This window comes from Molothrus aeneus, chromosome 1 (genome assembly GCF_037042795.1).
Source record: "Molothrus aeneus isolate 106 chromosome 1, BPBGC_Maene_1.0, whole genome shotgun sequence".
In the NCBI taxonomy this organism is placed as follows: Eukaryota; Metazoa; Chordata; class Aves; order Passeriformes; family Icteridae; genus Molothrus; species Molothrus aeneus.
In genome coordinates this window covers 129,296,285-129,315,340 of record NC_089646.1, presented here as the reverse complement: position 1 = coordinate 129,315,340, position 19,056 = coordinate 129,296,285, and the positions used below count along the sequence as shown (strand labels likewise).

General features: G+C 40.7%; 1 protein-coding gene across 1 annotated transcript in view; it reads left to right on the top strand.

The window, feature by feature from the left end:
- Window positions 1-19,056, top strand: part of GRHL2 (grainyhead like transcription factor 2) — a 53,029-nt gene that overhangs the window by 30,593 nt on the left and 3,380 nt on the right. Inside the window, exons 9-14 of the mRNA XM_066548194.1 lie at window positions 1,473-1,631; window positions 7,145-7,232; window positions 7,319-7,458; window positions 9,420-9,451; window positions 10,547-10,641; window positions 15,674-15,759. Coding sequence (XP_066404291.1) covers window positions 1,473-1,631; window positions 7,145-7,232; window positions 7,319-7,458; window positions 9,420-9,451; window positions 10,547-10,641; window positions 15,674-15,759 — 600 coding nt within the window. The remainder of the gene's footprint in view (window positions 1-1,472; window positions 1,632-7,144; window positions 7,233-7,318; window positions 7,459-9,419; window positions 9,452-10,546; window positions 10,642-15,673; window positions 15,760-19,056) is intronic.

The window sequence follows — 19,056 nt, the reverse complement described above, 5'->3', positions numbered from 1 at the left end:
CCTGAGTGTCCTTATTCTTCTGGAGCAGGTTTCACATCCTCCTGGTTCAGGAGTATGTACTGCTGGTTTTCTCAGTCCTTTTCCATGGTTCACACTTTTGGGGTTTTGTTTTGTTTGGTGTTTTGTTGTTGCTTTTTAAAAACTAAGGGCAAGTGAAAAGTAGAATCAATACATAATTGCCCCAAATTATTACGTAATGCACATATTCCTCACTGGGCTGAAAATTAGATTTTTTATCTAGTTTCTTCTCTTGAGTTTTATGAATGCCATCCTGACTGAAAGCTATTGGTGGTATTTCAGTTCATAATGTTTGCTTTACCTCAGAATAGTCCTTGGAAGACTTTGGTGGTGGGAGACCCTTCTCCCCAGTCCTGTACAGATGACACACACCTTGTCCCATGGTGCCAATTGAGTTAACGAGAGGGAGATGATTGGTGACTATCAAGTTGTAAGTTTTTGTTGTAGAAGGAGAGAAAGAGATGGATTTCTGAAGCAGGGGACTTGCTAGCTCAGTTGGTTAATGCTGAGGTTGTGGGTTCCATCCCTAGATGGGCCATTAAGAGCTGGGCCCGATGATGCTTCCCAGTCCCTTTCAGCTCAGATGACTCTGTGACTCTCTGAATGCAGTGTCAAGTTATGTGGATGCTGTGGAACAAAGAGAACTTCTGAGAAGAGGTAGGGAGTAGTTTTATGAATATTTGAAAAATTCCTTCCCAGTTTGAAACACAGGGTGAGATGCATCTTTGAAAAGGAGGAATGACTGTGAAGGGCCCTTAAAGTGAAACACGGGAGTATCTATTGATGGGATGGAGAAAGCAGTAGTGTCAATGAGTCTGTGAAGAAAATGTTTAAAATAAAAGGAGTAGAGTTTATCTTTGTCCTACTGAATTTGAATGAGCTGTCAGATGAGCAAGCCATACCTAAGGCAGCTGGAAAGGGTGAAGCAAGATGATCTGTATCAACAAATAGTGCAAACATACAGAGCAGGGTTGAGGGGTGGAACAAGTAAGGGCTAAAGACCTGACATCCACATAAGGCACGTTTTAGGAGGTTTTATCTCAGATTATCTTTAGTCAGTTCCCATGAACTAAGCAACTATGAGCAGCTGGAGGATCTGAGTGCTCCTGGAGCATATCTTTCTGGTCTGGCTCTTCCAAAAAGTATCCAGTTCATGTATTCTGAGCCTCTGGTGTGAACCAAAGCACGGTAAGTTGGGAGAACCAAATGATTCACCTCAAATGTGAACTTCTGATCCAAACTGAAGCAGCAATATATGGCTTTCAAGTTTGTTCTTCCCAGGATAGAGTGTCTTTGCTGGACAGAAGTGGAGGATAAATGTGTGAATTGCCAGAGCGTGCATCATAGCTGAATTAAAACCTTTTTATTTTATTTTCCCATTTCTTGTAATGTATTTCTGGAAGTTTAATTGTTGTTTGCACCACATTTTAAAAAGTAATCTCTCTGGCACACAGATTTTCATCACAGTGAATTGCTTGAGCACAGACTTCTCCTCACAAAAAGGAGTAAAAGGGCTTCCTTTGATGATTCAGATCGATACTTACAGCTACAACAACCGCAGCAATAAACCTATCCACCGAGCCTACTGCCAGATCAAGGTTTTTTGTGACAAGGTAAGTGCAAAGCACAGTTACCATGGATAAAGGAGGAATCTTGTTAGGCAGTTTATTGTTGCTGTATATTAGACCTAATTAAATGCTGTTTCTTACCTTAAAGAATTGTATTTCATCATAGCATTTGGTCCAGCTGTATCACAAATCTAACTGATTATCATGTCATTATTTTACTGCTTTGCAGCCTTTTTGGCCCTGATTTCTCAGCTTGTGAGCAATAGTTGGACTGTTTAAGGACAGCATGTTACAGGTCATGATTATGGAATATCAATAAAGTAATAGAAAATGCAAATATCTCTATTTGGAAGGTCAGTGCTGATCACAGGCTCACTTACACAAGTGGCAGTCTGCTGATGTCCTCCCTTCTAACTGACAGCCAGGATAGATAGCAGGTAAACTTCATGTCAGTTTCTCTGACAGAAAAAATGCACTTTTCTGTGAGGGTCTGCCAAGCTCCTTCTTATAATGCAATGGAAACCAGCAAATTCCAGTGACACAGCTGATGGGTTTTCCCCTTGCTTTACTTACAGTTATTTTAGAAACTCTTATGTTGCTAGGATTTTCTTATCAAAAGTAAAATACAAAAAATATATTAGCCATTCCCATTTTGTAATTCAGTAACTATTTTTTTGTGTATGTTCACACCCTCTTAAGCAAAATTTTGGTTTTTTGCTGTAGGTATGACTGCTCCTCTGTGGAGACTAGTAAGATGTTTCAGCACCCAGACATAGATCACGCCTGAATGAATTAGACAGTGTCATGGTCAGCAGTGTATATCAGCAGGTAGAAACAGTTCCTCAGAAATGTCAGTGATGATTCTTCAAAGAGAGTGTGACCACTTTTCAGTTTTGTTTAGCATCTGTTAACTGATGACTTTCTCCATGCTGAGAAACATCTTTCATAGGGGAGCTGATGCCTGGATTCTAGTCAAGGTTCAGGGATTCAGGAGCCTACATCTATTTAAGTGACTTGGAATTTTATCCAAATTAGTCTTGCCATCCTACAGGTGGGAATAGAGAGACAAAAGGCCATGCCCCAGGCAAAACATAACATTAACTTTTTAATGGAAAGGGAAGAGTTCAACTGTTTCAGGTCTCTGTGTTGCTGCTCCTTCCCCCTTTTCAGTTCATTCCCCTGTTGCCGTTTTGACAACGACATCTTGAGGGCTAATCAGTCTGTTGTGTTAGTGGAGGAAAATCTTTGGAAGTAATGAATGTAAATGTATGCACTGAGGTCTTCTTGCAGCCAAAATGCTATGCTTTTAATTGTAACTTTGAATGTCAAATATTGAGAGATTTGAAGCTACAGCTGGATCTTAAAAGCTCAGTAAATATCAAAGTACCAAGTCGTTTTCATCTACCTCTTTCTGAAGCGCAATTAGAAAAACTTGAATTATTTAAAAAAAGGAAGGAAATTCAGAGCACAAACTCATCAAGGGTGACCTCTAGATACAACTGGTGGAGATTTTGAATAATACATGTTCATTGCATCTATTGCTTTAATTGGAGCTTCAAGTATCCAGACGAAAAAGCAGGAAATAATTGTTGAGTCTATTAGTCAAAACTGTCTCCAAGTAGGAGAGATCACAGGGGTAGTTAAAGTGTTATATACATCAGAAATTGGAAGTGGGAACTGAAGGGCTCAAGGGAATTGATAATAGGCTGTATATGTGTATAATATAAATATATACACACATGTAGAGCTTTTTAAGTTAATGCGGGTGTGAAAGTGACTTGAGCAAATGAAAATTATTGAGGTCAATGCACATGACAGTTTGTGCTAATTGGCACTTGGTAAGAGACAAATTCTTCCTTCTCCCCAAACTTATGTTGCCAGATCTTTACCAACATCCATTTGTCACAGGGCTTTTGTAAGTAAATAAATGTTTGGAGAATTTCCACTTGCTGGTGGCACTGGGAGAATTCAATGTGCTCAGAGGAAGGTAGTTGGTGTGGCTGGGTATCCTCATCTTTTCAAGATGTCAAAATAAACCCCTGGCTCTGGTTAAGGTGGTGCTAGATGGTTCAGTTTCTCTTGCTAGCCTGTGGCTCTCCCCTCAGTGACATGGACAAAGCTTGCTGCCTCCTTGGGAAAGGCCATGAAGCTGTGACTGTTATTTATTGCCTATCTCCTTGTCCTGATGAATTGAAGAGGTACTATAGGAACATAAAAAAAGCCACTCAGCAATCATATAATGATCTTTATATATTCTGAAAGTGTGAACTGCTCTGTTATGCCCCAATCTGACAGCCTCAAAGAGAAGCTGATGACAAAAGTACCTGATTTATTACAATCACCTGGCCTAGTGGAACTGCACAGTAAATTCCTCTCCCTAAGTGTGAAATGTTTCTCATTCTGCAACATGGAAGAAAAAAAAGGTTTCCGTGCCTGAGGTGTTATTAAAAATGTTTCTTTCTGTAGTGGTGGTGCCTCTTTAAAACCAGTGGGTGTATTTGTATATTCACGTAGATAAATCACAGGTGGAGGTGTCCAGTTTTTAAGAACATTCACCGACAAATTAATGTCTTGTAGCTGCAACACAGCGTAGCTGTTGTGGAAAGAGTTATCTTTGAAGAAATAAATCTGCATTTAGCTAAGTGGTACATATTATATATATATATAAGTTAGTATTTATTCTGGCAATTCCTTAATTTTAATATTAGTTCACATATAAACTAGAGAGCAACACCAACTCGCATCCAGTATGTGCTTTGTGACATAAATATATGGAGATAAATGTTGCAAAGGCTGTAAATGTTACTTAACAAATTTAACTTTACCATACTCCCTATTTGTCATCCAATCTTTTGCCCATGTTTGTTTTTCAGTAGGCAATCTTCAAAGCATTTGTTACAGTCCACATCTTGTTTTGTCAGTGCTAATTCTCTGCCTTGCAGTCACTGATGCTGCATTATAAGTTTATCTAATTTTTATTCCTTAAGTAGGTTGTCAGGGAAACTTGCTACCAGGCCTATTTATATTTATATATTGCACAATGCTTTAGCCACTGTGTATGAAAGAACTGGGACTTCAGAGCTACTTGATTTTCTATATGTCATTATCTTTGCTGAAAAGAAGCAGAACTTGACTTGGCAAATACCATAACATTGATCCAAATTAGAATAAATTAATCCAGTTTTTTAAACCTGAAAAATACATGTTCTTTGGAATATGTGCAGTTCTCACGTCCTTGTTTTTGATGTGGATCATCATAGAGAAAATGGACTATCATAGAGTATTTAGCAACTGTAATTGCCTATTAATCTTCAGCTTTGGAGAGGGCTTCTATTTCCAGGCTAAAGCATTCCACATCTCATTGGGCAGGCACACAGACATCAGCCTATGTCTATGTGCCTGCCCAATGAGATGTGGAATGCTTTAGCCTGGAACTAGAAGCAAGAGTACACATGAGCATCAGAGTGGTGCAAGACTTAAGTTTAAATGAGTTGAAGGATTAGGAAGAAAATACTTTGAATCAGCTGAAATTCATAGGCTGCATTTTGTTAATAATTAGTAGCAGAAGTACTCCTTGCATTTATACAAAGCCCAGATATCAATGAAAAAATAAAGAACTCATTTCATTATTTCACTGATCGCAGCATAGTTTATAGTCCCCAGTAGAAGGGTTATTTCTTCTGTCCTGAAGAGATGTGCAAGCTGTGGTTTATTAGGTATGTGTCAGATGGCTCAGCTGTCAAGACTATGCAGCAGAAATGCTCCAGTATGCAAAAATCATTTTGTGGTCTCATCCCTGTGACTATGACATCCATTCTGTAGGCTGGGCTGGCCCTGCCATGTGGGCTGCTCCAAGCTCAAAAGGGCTGGTAGGTAGTTTTGTGGGTATTGCAGTTGCCACATTTGTGAAGTGGCTGTGGCACAAATAAACACTGGTAGATGGGAATGACTGCCCAGCCCAGGGATTGCCTGCCCCCCAGAGATCTTGGGGTCTGTTGCCTTGAATGAATGACTGAAGAGAAAGCTGTAAAGTGTCACCAAGTTCATGGTTACAAAGAATATTACAGAAAATCAGTAAAGTATATATTTTTTATTATGTATAAAAGGCAGAATCCTCCTCAGTTTCTGCTTTCCTGAGAGAAAACTCGCACTTGGTGCTGTGTATGAAGTACTTTGATGGTTCATCCTGTTTCCTGTGAGCAGCAGAGTGGCAGCACCGAGTGATAGGTGTGGCTGTGGCCACCTGGCAGAGCCCTTTGTGCAGCACAGGTTTCTCAGGATGTGCTTTTTGCTGAACAGTGGCTGGGATGTGTATTTTTGCTCCTTTCTTAGAAAGAACAGGTGGCTTTAAAGGTTACAAATGTACCTCTAGAAATAATTTTGATAAGTGCACAACTCTGAATCTCTTGGCTTCTGCGGTTGAGGTTGGTGAGTGACAACTGGACTGGGACGTGGTCTGGAGGCAGTGTTTCTGTTTGACACATTCACGTTTTCCTAAAGAGCTATTTCCTCCTCCAGCTCTTTCAGCCTCTGGAAATCTACTGATAGATCACAGCCAGGAGTACATCTTTCCTTGCACTCTTTCTAAACTTGGTTCATTGACTCATGTGTGAATTTTGCCATCTTGAGTGGGTGTTTTTTGCTTTCCTTACCTCCCTCCTCTCCCTTTCTATTCAAGAAACTTCTAATTTTAATTTGGAAAAAAATTCTGTAATCTTGCATGCCAACTGTCTGGGAGCATATGGATCTTCATTACCCTTCACAATGTGATAGGTATTATTTATAAAGTAAATTAGGAGAACTTCAAAGGAGGTGTTGCTGCTTTTTATGTCAATAACAAGTTTTATTTTTGAAACTTGTTGAGAGTGTATTTACATAACAGAAGCCTGCAACTTCCCAGGAGTTCCTGGTACCTAATAGGGCAGTGCTACATTGCTTTCCTATTTCTGGAGAACTTCTCCCAGTTTGAAATGCCTGTACTTTTCTGTAAGAACCCTTGCAATGTTGGCAAGCTGTCAGCACAGCCTTTTTGGACTGTCAGTTCTCAAAGCTCTGCACAGCTGGCTACAGTGGAGCAATGCCACCCCCAGGCAAAGTGGGTGGAGGAGAGTTTAGGGACAACCTCAGCACAGACATTATGTAAAATGATAGCAATCCTGCAGGTGTTTTATGCCATTATATACACAAAATATTTGGCCTGATCACTCTGTCCATTGTAGAGTCACTGGGCTTGGGATGCTCTTTGTACAAGCTGTGCTGGCATCAGTCCTGCTACAGACTGCACACTGCCTGTCCTGGCTCCTCCAAACCAACATGTGGATATGTTCCCCTTGCTGTCTGCAGCCCTGGGAGATACTGGATGTGCCAGCTGAGTCTCAGGCACAGGTGATCCATGCAAAACCTTCCCAACAGACTGGACAGATCTGTCTTCAATGAAATAACCAGTTTCTCTTTTAGCATGTCTGTGTGTCTGATGCTGTAGTTGCAGGCATTGCAGAGTACAAAGCTCATGGTGGTTCCTCTTTGGCTAATTCTGTTTGTTGTCTTTCTTGCATCAGGGAGCAGAAAGGAAAATCCGAGATGAAGAGAGAAAGCAGAACAGGAAGAAAGGCAAAGGCCAGGCATCCCAAGCCTCATGTAATAATGGTGAGTGAAATGGGCCTTTCTGGTCTGGGGCTAAGTCATGCTTAACATGCCTCCCTTCACAACTCTGTGCTTTGTGATCCACCTAGCAGCTGAAGGGAAGTTGAGTGCACTCCCTCTGCAGAAAAAGAGTGATATCACCTTCTTCAAAACAATGGCTGACCTGGATTCCCAGCCCGTTCTCTTCATACCAGATGTTCACTTTGGAAACCTACAAAGAACTGGACAGGTAGGAAATAATGAGATGAGCAAGTGCCCACTTGCCACCTGGCTGCCTCTGCTCTGGGGCAGGTATTAGGGAAGTAAATAACTGTTCCTGGGGTCCACTTGTTTCAGCTCTCGTTTTGGTAAATGCACTTTTGGCACATCACTTATAGAGGACCTTACAAGAGGCAAGTACCTTTCTGAGTTCTGGGTGCAGAGGAGTTTATACTTCTTTGACAACTGACGAGTTTGGTTTTGTTACAGTTCTGTCATTCTTTTGCTTTCAAGTATAAGGTTGATTTGTGACTGAAACACAATCTGGTTTTAAGTGCACTCTTTGGCTTGGTGAAATGAAGTGCCACCTTGTGGTAGCAGAGATCCTCCTCCTTGTCACAGCTGAAAACAAAGTCCAAGCTCATACCCGTGTAGAAAGATCAAGAGCAGGGTCACTAAACACCACTACCCATTTTCTGTCGGCGTCACCTAGAGATCTGGAAATTCCTTGAAAAAAAAATTTCACCCTTCCAAGTAAAACTCCATCATACTAATGTTAAATACTCAGTATTGGTAGTTATTATCATTAGTAAACATAAGGAAGTCTTTCCTAACTTGGCTCTTTTCTATTTTATCACCTGTTGGGAAGTTAAAAACCTGAACTGGAGGGTCAGCTCTGACAACTTTTTTACTATGAACATGTTATTTATTAACATCTCAGGGAGCAGAATGAGACAGTTATGCATGTGTTTATTAAGACAAATAGTTGATGAGGAAATTTATTATGCATCTTGCTGGAAAATACTAAAATGACAAAGATTGTACGAAACTGAGTGTTGGAATTGTCAATTTTGAAGCAGTGAGAATTGTGGTTGAGCAAAGCACAAAGAGCACAGATGTTTAATCACAGCTGTCACAGGCTTACTCTCCCAAGTTGGAAAGATGCCCACTCACATATCAGTGTTGGGTACCTTCTGTCCTCATGGCTTTCAAACCGAAATGGGGATTTGTTTCAAAACAGGAGATGGTGGAAACATTCCTTAGTATATATAATCCTGTAAATAATTTTCTACACTAACTGGAAGATATCCCCATTTCCTAGCTCTTAGGCAATATTCAGCCATGTCTTTTATTGCTGTAACTCATAGTTACGGCCCTCAGCTTTGCACACACACACCTCTGAGCTATTTCCATTGCACAGTTTCAGAAGTGAAGGCTCCCAGTGAGAGCCAAGTGTGCTCTGAGTGCTCTGAGCCAGTGCTGGAGACCTGTCTGGGGTGGCTTGCCCTACCCTACCCTGCCCAGCTCAGCAGCTGCAGGGCTGCTGCACTTGTTGGTGCAGACCTGCAGTGTGGGCACATTGTGAGGAGTTTGGCTGACTGTTCTGTAAAGTGTTGGACAAGAGACTGTGATTTTATACCTCCCCTGCTACTGTCAGCTGCATTTGCTGCTGCTGTAAATTTGGTCCTGGTGACTCTGAGCTACGCAGATTTACACAAACCTGGACTTGGGCTTCTGCCCACAGCCTGTGCAAAAAATGTTCAGCTGTACCTTTAGTAATTGTATTTCCATTAGGCCTGTAGTTTAATCTTGTTCTTTATAGTTTAATTAGCTTTTCAGACAGTATTAAATACATACAAAAGCTTTTGAGTGTTGTGGCTGAAATTGTATTAGGGGTTATTTAGGTGAGTAGCAATCTGATTTAGAGGATTGTAAAATAATTGGGAAAATTATATAAAGCAGGGAAGAGGGTAATGTCTCTCAAATAAACTTTGATATATTTCCAGTAGATGATATTCAACAGCAGTTTCTCAAAGCCACACTTCTTCCAGATAACAGTTAGAACTAGAGGTGTTTGTGTTTTATAGGAGGAAAAGGATTTTTAACATATGACAAACTGCAAAACACTTGTCTTTTCTCCCTTTTGAAGTTATTCTGTTAAGCAAGTGTCTGAGTTTTGGGAATAATTGATTTTTATTTCCATCCTTCTAGGTTTACTATAATACAGATGACGAGAGAGAAGGGTAAGATATTTATTGTTTCACAAGCTTTGCAGTTAACATTTTAAACTCATAGAAAGTTGATACAAAATACGAAATCAGATAAAACTGACCCCTTTCTCCTCCTTCTCTCATTTCTCCCATGTAAACTGTTTGCTTTTTATGTCTGTGTTTTAATACATTTCCAAGTAAAAGAGCCCTAAGTTTTGATACAGGGAGAGGACAATATATTTGATAATGAAATGCCATCTATGTAAGCATGAGGGTTCTCAACTTAAAAACTGGGAATTTTTTATTGAAGCACTGAACTTCACTGCATTCCTGAAAGCTGTTTAGCTGTGCACACATGTGTATGCCACAAATACAGGAACTGCAGAGAGAATAGACAAGTGCCAGAAGAGAAAGGCAGAAAGAGAAGAGAGAACCTGGGAAGGACAAAGGTTGGAAATGGGAACACTCCCTATATGACTTTGGAGGGACTGGAAGAATTGATGAAAGTCCCTCTAATAGTTAGAGGTGCCATGAAATAAGGATGCTGAACTTCAGCCCACATTGCCACATTGTGTGCCAGCCCCATACTTTTGTAAGTTGCTTGAATCCCCAAGTGAACACCCTCAAGTCTGAGATTCTGGAGTAACTTAACAGCTCCCATAAATCTGCAAAAAGTGACCTGTAGTAGGGACTGGCCAAGCACCTGCAGTCAACACTGACTTGAAAACATGAGGCCTTTTTTATTTCTTTTTGAAACTGATGCTCTTCATAAGGCCTACAGTGGAATTTGAGAAACAAAGGGGTTTATTGCATCAAGCAATAACCACCCCCCTTCCCTCAATATTTAAACAATTAAGGGCCTTTGGGGTTTTTCAAATGAGTGTGTAACATTGGAACATATTTTCCTGTCACCTGTCCCAGCCAGTCAGTCTCAGCAATTTAAGAGGCCTGGATAGTTCAGATAAGCATCAAAAGCTATATCCTTGCAGTTTCTGCTTTTGGTGCTACATGAGTATCTAGTGGGTGTTTCTGCCAGAGTACAAAGTGAGTCATGACTGTTGCTGTTGTCTTCTCTTCTGCTGTGAGCACAGTTTTACTGTGACATGGTCCTTGTTTTGTGTATTTTAGTAGCAGTGTCCTGGTCAAAAGGATGTTCCGGCCTGTGGAGGAAGAGTTTGGTCCTTCCCCTTTGAAACAAATCAAAGAAGAAGGTCTGAAAAGAGGTAACAATCAATTCTTAGCAGTTAAAAATCGTTCTGTGGGACTCAAACCCTCAAACTGGGAAGGGCAGGTGTGGTTTGGACAAAGTCAGTTGTAGGATGCTAGTGCAAATATGGGTAGATGGGAGAGGACATCTTTGCATCTGCAGTCTATAAGGAGGCATTTTAACAAATGCTAAGAATTACTTGAGAAAAAAAAAAGGACTGTGCTTTCTCAAGAAGGGATCAGGACACAAGTGTATAGAAAAAACTTAAAGTTTCTTGGTTCTTGGCCAAGCTACAAAGTTCATGAAAGTTCATGAAAGTTCTAGTAGCAAATCTGTGATGGTCTGTTTTTAACTTTTGCTCATCTGTTCTGTTCTGTTCTGTCTGGGATCACAAGCAAATATGCAAGATGCATTGGGTCAAATACAGGGACCTTAACAGGCGAGCTTCTGCTGACTGCACACTTAGATTGGGTGGAATAAAATCAGAAATTTCCTACCTTATTAGAAATATAAAACATGCAGAGACATCTTCCAGCAGATGTAACTGAATTGTTTAAGGGTTTGTTTCCCTTAACTGTTTTTACTGCCCAGGTGGGTATTATTACAGTAGCAGCAGAGCTTTATAGAAATAACTTCCACAAGACTGCATTTGCCAAGTTTCTCTGTTGGTTAGGGTGGTCTCCTTGAACCAGGGGAAGCATAGAAGATTATAGGATGGAGACTGGTACCTTCTTGAAATAAATGTGAACATATGATTCTTTTAATTAAATCTTAAATTAATTATGTGAGGTTAGCACTGACCATGGACTTGCATTTGGTTGACTCAAGACCTTGGCCAAATTCACATTATCAGGGCTCTATCAAGCAGAATGTGATAGTCATGAGGGCTATATAAAGAACTGTCATTTCCTAGAATTTCACCTGGGTTTCCCAGCTGAAAGCCTAGGAAGTTGCCTGCAAGGAGCTATTGGTTTGCTTTGATTATTCCTGTCCTTTGCTGTGGTTAGTTGTTTTGATATCATTCAGGACTTGCAGGTATTTCAAGGGTAAGATTAGAAAGAAAGAAAATTTAGCTGGTGGCTAAGCTATGTAAAATGATTAAATCCAGGAGAGGCACAGAAGCAGAGAAGCTGGAGGATTCTCTCTTCACATCCCCTTCCTGTTCAGTGTTTCTCTCATCTTGGACTATGCTGGCTGGAGGCCAAGGCTTTTCCAGTGTGGCTTTTGCCCTGGTGAACTTCCTGCCATCCGGAACCTTGCATCTGGGATCGTGCTGGTGGTGTGCAGCTCAGCTGAGTCTACCCATTTGATAACTCTGTCTTTGCCAGAGGATTCACTGGTATTAAAATGTTTGGGTTTTTTTTTTTTTTTCCCCAGCATTGCCATATTAGAAGTTTCTTTTCTCAAGGTTTGTTTGGTACAGCAGAATCAAGAACTCCTAGAGAGCAGGTGTAGATGGGGCACAGGTGTAATGTTTGAGAGGGAGCAGGTCTGTTATGTGAAAATAGACATTAAAATATACATTAAAAGCAATGTAATCCCAAAGTGTCTTATTAGGAGAGCAGTGCAGGTAAATAGCAGCCAGTGAGGTGTCCAGGCTCCACTGAAGACTGAAGTGGAAGTGTGTGACCTCACCCCTGCCTTCTGGACTTACTTGTAACACTCTCTGGTGGAAGTAAAAATATTAAGGGGCAGCCTTCAAGAGAACAGGTCTGAAGGGATTTGCAAATGCTGGTCATATTCTCACTCAGGTAGCTGCCTCTTTTTGAATTATTCTTTCATCTCCTTGACCTCTAGGGGAAGTCCAGGTGCCCAACACAGAAATGTGAAGTATGTTAATCTGTACCAAATGTGCATCACAGCTAGTTACTTGGCTAGACTTGGCTTTTTCCTGTTTTGAGTTCTCAGTAAGTTTTCAATTCACTTTCCCTTTCAGATTTCATAGGGAGTTTGCTGTTAATTATAAATCCAGCAGCTGAATTATAGAACAGGTGGATTTCCAGTCCTGCAGTTCTCAGTTTCAAGAAAGTAATTTTTTGGGTAGCTTTTGCCTTTTAGGAAAGTTACGTTGAACTACTCTGAAACATTTTGGATTCGTAGCAATCAGGATGTTGAGAGCCAGCCAAGAGAATTTGTGCCTGGGCAATAACAAAAATTCCAAATGTGAGAAAGGAAAGCTAAATTACAGCTACCAGCCCTTCTTTCCTTGACTAAGATGTACCACATCTTTAACCAGAGACTACTTGACAGAGACTGTAGTCATTGTTCATAGGGTGCCAGTCACAGCACTGGTAGTGCTCAGGCTCAGACCTTCCTAATGCCCCAGGTCTTACTGACTCATTGTGTCCTTAGTTTCATTTTTCCTCATGTATGTTGTTAACAATTTAAAAAGAGGTATCTAACATTGTTCTTCTGCATTCACACATAAATCCTCAGTTTGGTAGCCTGGCTTCTAAAAGTCTCACTGGTGCAACAACATCCCTTTGTCCCTCAGCAATTTGGTGTGTTGGGGCTATTTCTTAAGTAACTAAAGACTAAATTTATCTTCCCCCATCTTTTGCAATTCTTTTTAACATCTAAAGAATGTTAAGGTCTGCAGTGGATTTCAGTGCTGGCAAGAAAGTTAAGGACTAAGACCAGGGAGTAGATCAGACAAATTTGAATTTGTAGCTTTCAGGCAAAAATAGCTCATTACCTTTTACAAGATTTCCCCCCCGTTCCCCTCCAAATCTTGTAATTTGTACTGTTAGATTGAGTCCATCTAGATGCTGTGAATGTGATGATAGTAGGATCAGAGGACATGAATTGTGTTACATGGTCACAGTCATTCAGTGGCAATGCTGCTGCTGAGCCCAGTGGAGCTTTTGCAGCCCTTTTCCCTCCCCTCTGGCTGTGCCTCCCACTGTGGCTGTCTCTCTGCTGCTCTGCCAGCATGAAGGCTTGTGGGGCTGCATTGTACATTGAGGCAGGGATCTGATCTGTCTGAAGAATAACTCAAAAAAGGGGTTGTTTTTTCACTTACATCTGCTCTTTGAGAGAGTTTTTCATCCAGGAAAATTTGTTGAGACGAGCCAGAATAAGAGGGTCTAAGGGTAGGGATGAGACAGGAACTTCCTAAGGCATCACTGTCACCAGAAGTCATTTGTGGAAGAGTGCTCTACTGAATCAAAGCCAGGAGTTTCACACCTGTCAGGGTAAAGGAAAGCCTAACAACCCCCCATGTGCTTACTAATCCTGTCTCTCCATGTGTATAATGTTGCTTGGCACACCAAGCACAACAGAGATGTAAAGCTCAGCACCAGGATTGTGTCATGTACCCAAGTTTAACCTTGGCCCAAGTGATTTGTTTTTCTCCTTTCAGATATATTTGTAATTGTTAAGGCTGGCAGAGCTCCAGATGTTTGTAAAGCCAGGTGTTACAGGGCAACCCTCTAGTCACAAGGAAAAGGTTTACTAAATTATTATATGTGTTAGTACTGGTAAAATTAGTCCATTGAGTGACAGCTTGTTCATGTGATTAAGCATATCAGGCATGGTAAAATTTAACTGCTGGTGTGGAATTATTTTTTCTTCTATGTTTTGACAGTTTAAGTTGTGACCCAAAGTTGTCTCTGCTTCTAAATCCATTAAAACGATGTTCTCAGGCCAGGCCCCAAAGAGGTGCCAAAATATAGGTGAAAAGGATGTGGCTCTGCATGCTGTGGTTGCAGTTTAGTGGCTTATATTTCTGAATTAAAGATGCAAAAAAACCCAACATTGTCCTGCATGTTTGGTTTGTAGGCCCAGTGAGGGAACTGAACTACCCATTATTTTTTTCCAGTCATTTCAAAACTTGGGCAAAGAAACTACAATTCTCCACAAATGGGCCTGAGTCCATCCTGCTAGAGTCTTGGCCTGAGAATTAACTTTACACAATTACTTCTATGTGAAAAATACCATCATATTTTTTGGTTCATCTGCATGTCATCTATTGAGTTATGTGGTGAAGATATCTCTTGGACCATGAGAATTTGTAGTTTCAAAAGATGCCCTTTTCTGTCTACCCACCCCCCCCCCCCCAAAAAAAAATGGGTTACCAATGTAATTTGTCCCACAGACATGACAGTGCATGTGTGTTTGTACCTCATGTGCAGCAGTGTTATTTGAAAAGGCAGTTCATTTAAGAAACAAAATATATTGCAGAACCTCTTACTCAACCTGTTACTTATCAGTCATGTCAGAAGATGCCTAAAATACTTTTCTAGTGTCTATGCTTCTATGCTTTGTACCTGTCTGCTTTGCTTCTGCCATGTTATAGCAAGGTTCCTCTATTTACCTGAACAAGTGTGAAGAAAACAAAAGCTAAAGAGGGCAGGGCACTGTGCCTGTGGACAGCTAGCAGCTAACATCTGAGGGAGGAAGAGGAAAATGGCATTTGGGTACCTAAGCAGGTGGGCACACTGGTAAATGCCTGCCTGCCAGCTGTGCTCTTGAATGTCTCCCCTGTAAAGTCTGAAATTACTTTGAGCTCCTTTTTCCCAGTGTTTATTTTCATACTGGTCAGGCCATTTGCAGGCATCTCTATGGTAATGTCAGAGACAACTATTTCTTTACCTTTTCTTTGATTTTGCTCTCAAAGGCACATCTAAAGGCAACACAGACTTGCCTTTTTTGAATGTCCTTTCCAAGCCTTTTAGATGAAACCTGGAGAGGTACAAGCCAATTCAGAGGTTTAAGAAGACCTAGATTGTGTGTTTTGCCCTATAACCAAGGGACAAGGCCCCAGAGCTTTTTAGCTTCTTTCTGTAAATGGAGATTTAGATCCTGGAAGATAGAGATTCTTCACATTAGATTAAATTTTCAATACTGTATTTTCAATGCAACTCCAATGTATTGTCCATGTCTAGATCACTGATGATATTAAAGGTACATCTTTTTAAGTGCAAACCATCTTCAGTGCTTCATTTTATCTGTCATGGATTAATATTTGTTTTTCTATTCAGCGTGGGGTATTTCATCTGTGGAATTGACTGAACCTGCTCCAAGTTTGATTTTTTTCCCTATTTCAGTGCTTTTGTATGTGAGGAAGGAGACAGATGAGGTGTTTGATGCTTTGATGCTGAAATCACCCACGGTCAAGGGGCTAATGGAAGCTGTAAGTATCTAATGTCCTCATATTGTTTGTCTTTCTTGGCAAGAAAAATCTTGAGGCTTTCCATGTATTATTGAGATAAACCACTATATAAAGATGAAGTTATTTTCAAGCGCATTTAAAGCATTTCTTAAAGCTTTCTGGAACCCTGAAATGCTGGCATTTTCCTAATTCAGTGTTATCAGTAGGTTACTGGATTTAAACAGCATCACAGAGCTGATTATTGGAGACCTGAGCTTTGAGGAATTGCAGTAGTTAACCAGTGTCAGGGAAGGAGAGAAGTGCAGGCTTCATTTTCTGAAATGCTTCTTTCTGAACTGATGGTTCAGAGCCTGTTGAATCTTTTCCTGTAATGCTTGTCAGTACATTCCCAGCCTGGTTTCCAAGAAGAGGCCCAAGGATGCAGTGTTTCTGTGGGAATTTCATGTGGCCTTTGTGCAATTGCTGTTCAGCATGTAAGAGGCAGGTGCTGAGCCAGTGCAGACTTGTCATTCATATGTTGTCTCAAATTCCTTCTCTAGTCCTCACTTACAGTGTGACCTACCTACCACTTGCCTCTTTGCTGCTTCTTTGAGTTGAGTTTTTGCTTGTTATCCATTAGCTGTCATCATAAGAGTTGCTGTTTCCATGTTTAATCTTGTTTATATGAGCTGATGGCTCATGAAATTTGGTAAGGGAAGAGTTAAGAAATAATCATGTGTCTCACTGCTTCAGTGGAGGAATGTGAGATTGACATGTGGGATGCTGAGTTGATTTCCAGCCTTGTTTACTTGTAGGGGAGAAGACGGAAATGGATGAAAGTGCCCCTAGAGAACTCAGCCAAGTGCTAGAAGTGTGTATATTTATACTCTCTAAAAACCATCACAGTATCTTGTTACATTTACTGAACACTTTTAATGCAGTAAAAATTGAGTTATTTGGTCAATATTTGGCCAGTAGCAGAAGGCAGAAGAAGATTTGTGGGTTAGTGAAGTTGCTTAAAGCACCTATTTAGATGGGGGTATCTCTGAGGAGAGTCAGTGGCACGCTAAGGATGTCCTAACCATGCTTCTGCTGATGCTGTTTGTTAGCTGTGACTGCAGCTCAGCTGTCAGGCAGAGCACATGGATAACAAAAACCAGGCTTTGCTTGAAGAGGCAGCAGTTTGATTCATGGTAAGCTGCAGCACAATTTCATCTTGTCTTTGTATGGAAGTTAAAAGTATGTTATAATCTGTTCAAGCTAGTATGAATATTTTATCTCTAGTAGTCTGTGCCTCTCCATGCCTGTTCTCCAGCCACCATGTAACAAAAACAAAGCTGGTGCAGAAGCAGGAAGGGTTTCTGCATGCCTCAGTCAGTGCAGCTGCTGACTCACTGGCATGTTTTCGGCACCAGAGAAATCTGATCTGTTGTAAAATGTCCCAGTTCACTGGAAGGAACACATTCAGAAAATTTGAATTCTCTTTGGTAGGATATTGTGGATAAAACAATGCCAAAAAGCTGTCAAACTGCATATTCTTAAATATTGTCTCTACAATCATTGCAGCAAATCATGTAATTTTGTAATTGTGCATATCCTAAATGCGTCATTCTCTTCTCAGTATTAAGAATTTAGGAACTGAGCCTCTGAGTATTACAGAGCCCCAGATCTGAAAGGGAGCTCCAGTGATCCTCAGCCATACTCTCCTTCTCTGTTTATGCATTTTACTCTTTTTTCTTTTTGTTAGTCATTATTCCTGATCTTTGACTTCTCCCCTAACTTTCTGTTATTAATGATATGGTTTTCTCAGATCCTATGTTTATTTTATTCTCACATACACCCCCATTCCAAATTTACAATTAGATTCCTTTTCAGATATCTTTCTTTTGGCAAATACCTAGAGGTTTTGGGTTTCAGAAATGCAGCATGTCTCAGGAAGCAACTCAGATGTTTGGTTTTTGCTAATCATTCTTGATCAAGTGAAAATAGCAAAACATCACTTATATGTGTGACTGACCAGCTCTACATCCTGATTTCAGCCTGATCCAAAGTCAGGATAACTGTGGATCTCAGTAGGTACCTCAGTCTTACATTGTGCAGAATTGCATATTTATTCAAATTACAGAAGGCAGTTCAAACTGGGAAATTCAAGCATCTCCCAAAATCTTTCAATAATTAAAAGCCAACAGCTGAGTTCAGTAGATCTAGCTTAGACTATTAGATACCTGCCAATATGTATGTGATCTTCCAGCCAGTGCAGGGCAACAGACAGATTATTTAATAGAAATAAGCTGGCAAAGTGTTTTCCTACATGCCTTGACCCACCCAGATATTGCCCTTTCTGGTTTCCTGACTCCAGCAGAGAGCATTTCTGGTGGCTTGTGCAATCAGACAAACTTGCCATGCCAGGGGACTGCAGCCCAATGGGACGCCCAGACAGGTATTTCAGTGCCACTCAGTAGGCTGTTGCACTGCTTCAGGCATCCTAACAGAAATAAATTTCTGCTCAGAAGATTGACAAATGGAAAATTGAGATGATAAGGAAAAATACTGCTCCAAATAAAGACACCTTTTTAAAATTTAATGTAGCCTGCTTGGGTTCAGGTGAGAAATCCTGTAGTTTTGTATGGAAGTTGGCAGTAAGTGGTGGTCCTCCTGTGCTGGCAGCAAACACTCCAAGAAGAGAGTGTTAAGTGAGATGCCCTAGCAGATGCTTGCCCTATGCTTTCTCCAATTCTGCATCAGGACTTAGCACATTTGTACTAGAGACTTTGAGGGGGAGGCTCTCCCATGCCCCCACTTTAAGCCTTGCTTCCACAGTTTTCTGTTTGGTATAATTGATTGAATCCCAGGAGTTCCTGAGAAATGTGCTTATTCAGTCAGCTGGAAGTCTTTTGCAAAGCTCAGTAATCCCTGCATGTTATATAAATCCTACACCTGTCATAGGCAGTGTGACAGGCAAGGCTTTCTCATCCCAGCCTCTCATAGTTTATGTAGGAAGTGGTGTCCCAGAGTCCCAAACTACTTTGAGCAACATTTGGAATGCATGAGTGTTAGGTATGCCAAATATCCTAGGGAAGATTTATGCTGGAATGTGCAGAATGCTGTATATTAGCTGCTATTAAGCCTCCTTGGCAAGAAATGTTTTGCTCGGCTTGTTTATTTGCATGGAGTCAGTGAAAAGTGTCTTCAAGTGCTGGTCTTTACAATATCTCTGGGCTTCAGACTTAACAACCCAGAGAGGGAGATCATTTCCTCGTGTTCACACACTTGTGACACTTTCTGCAGTTTTGGGTTGCCAGTTTTTCTCCAATGCCTGTTACAAAGGATTTTTTTCAA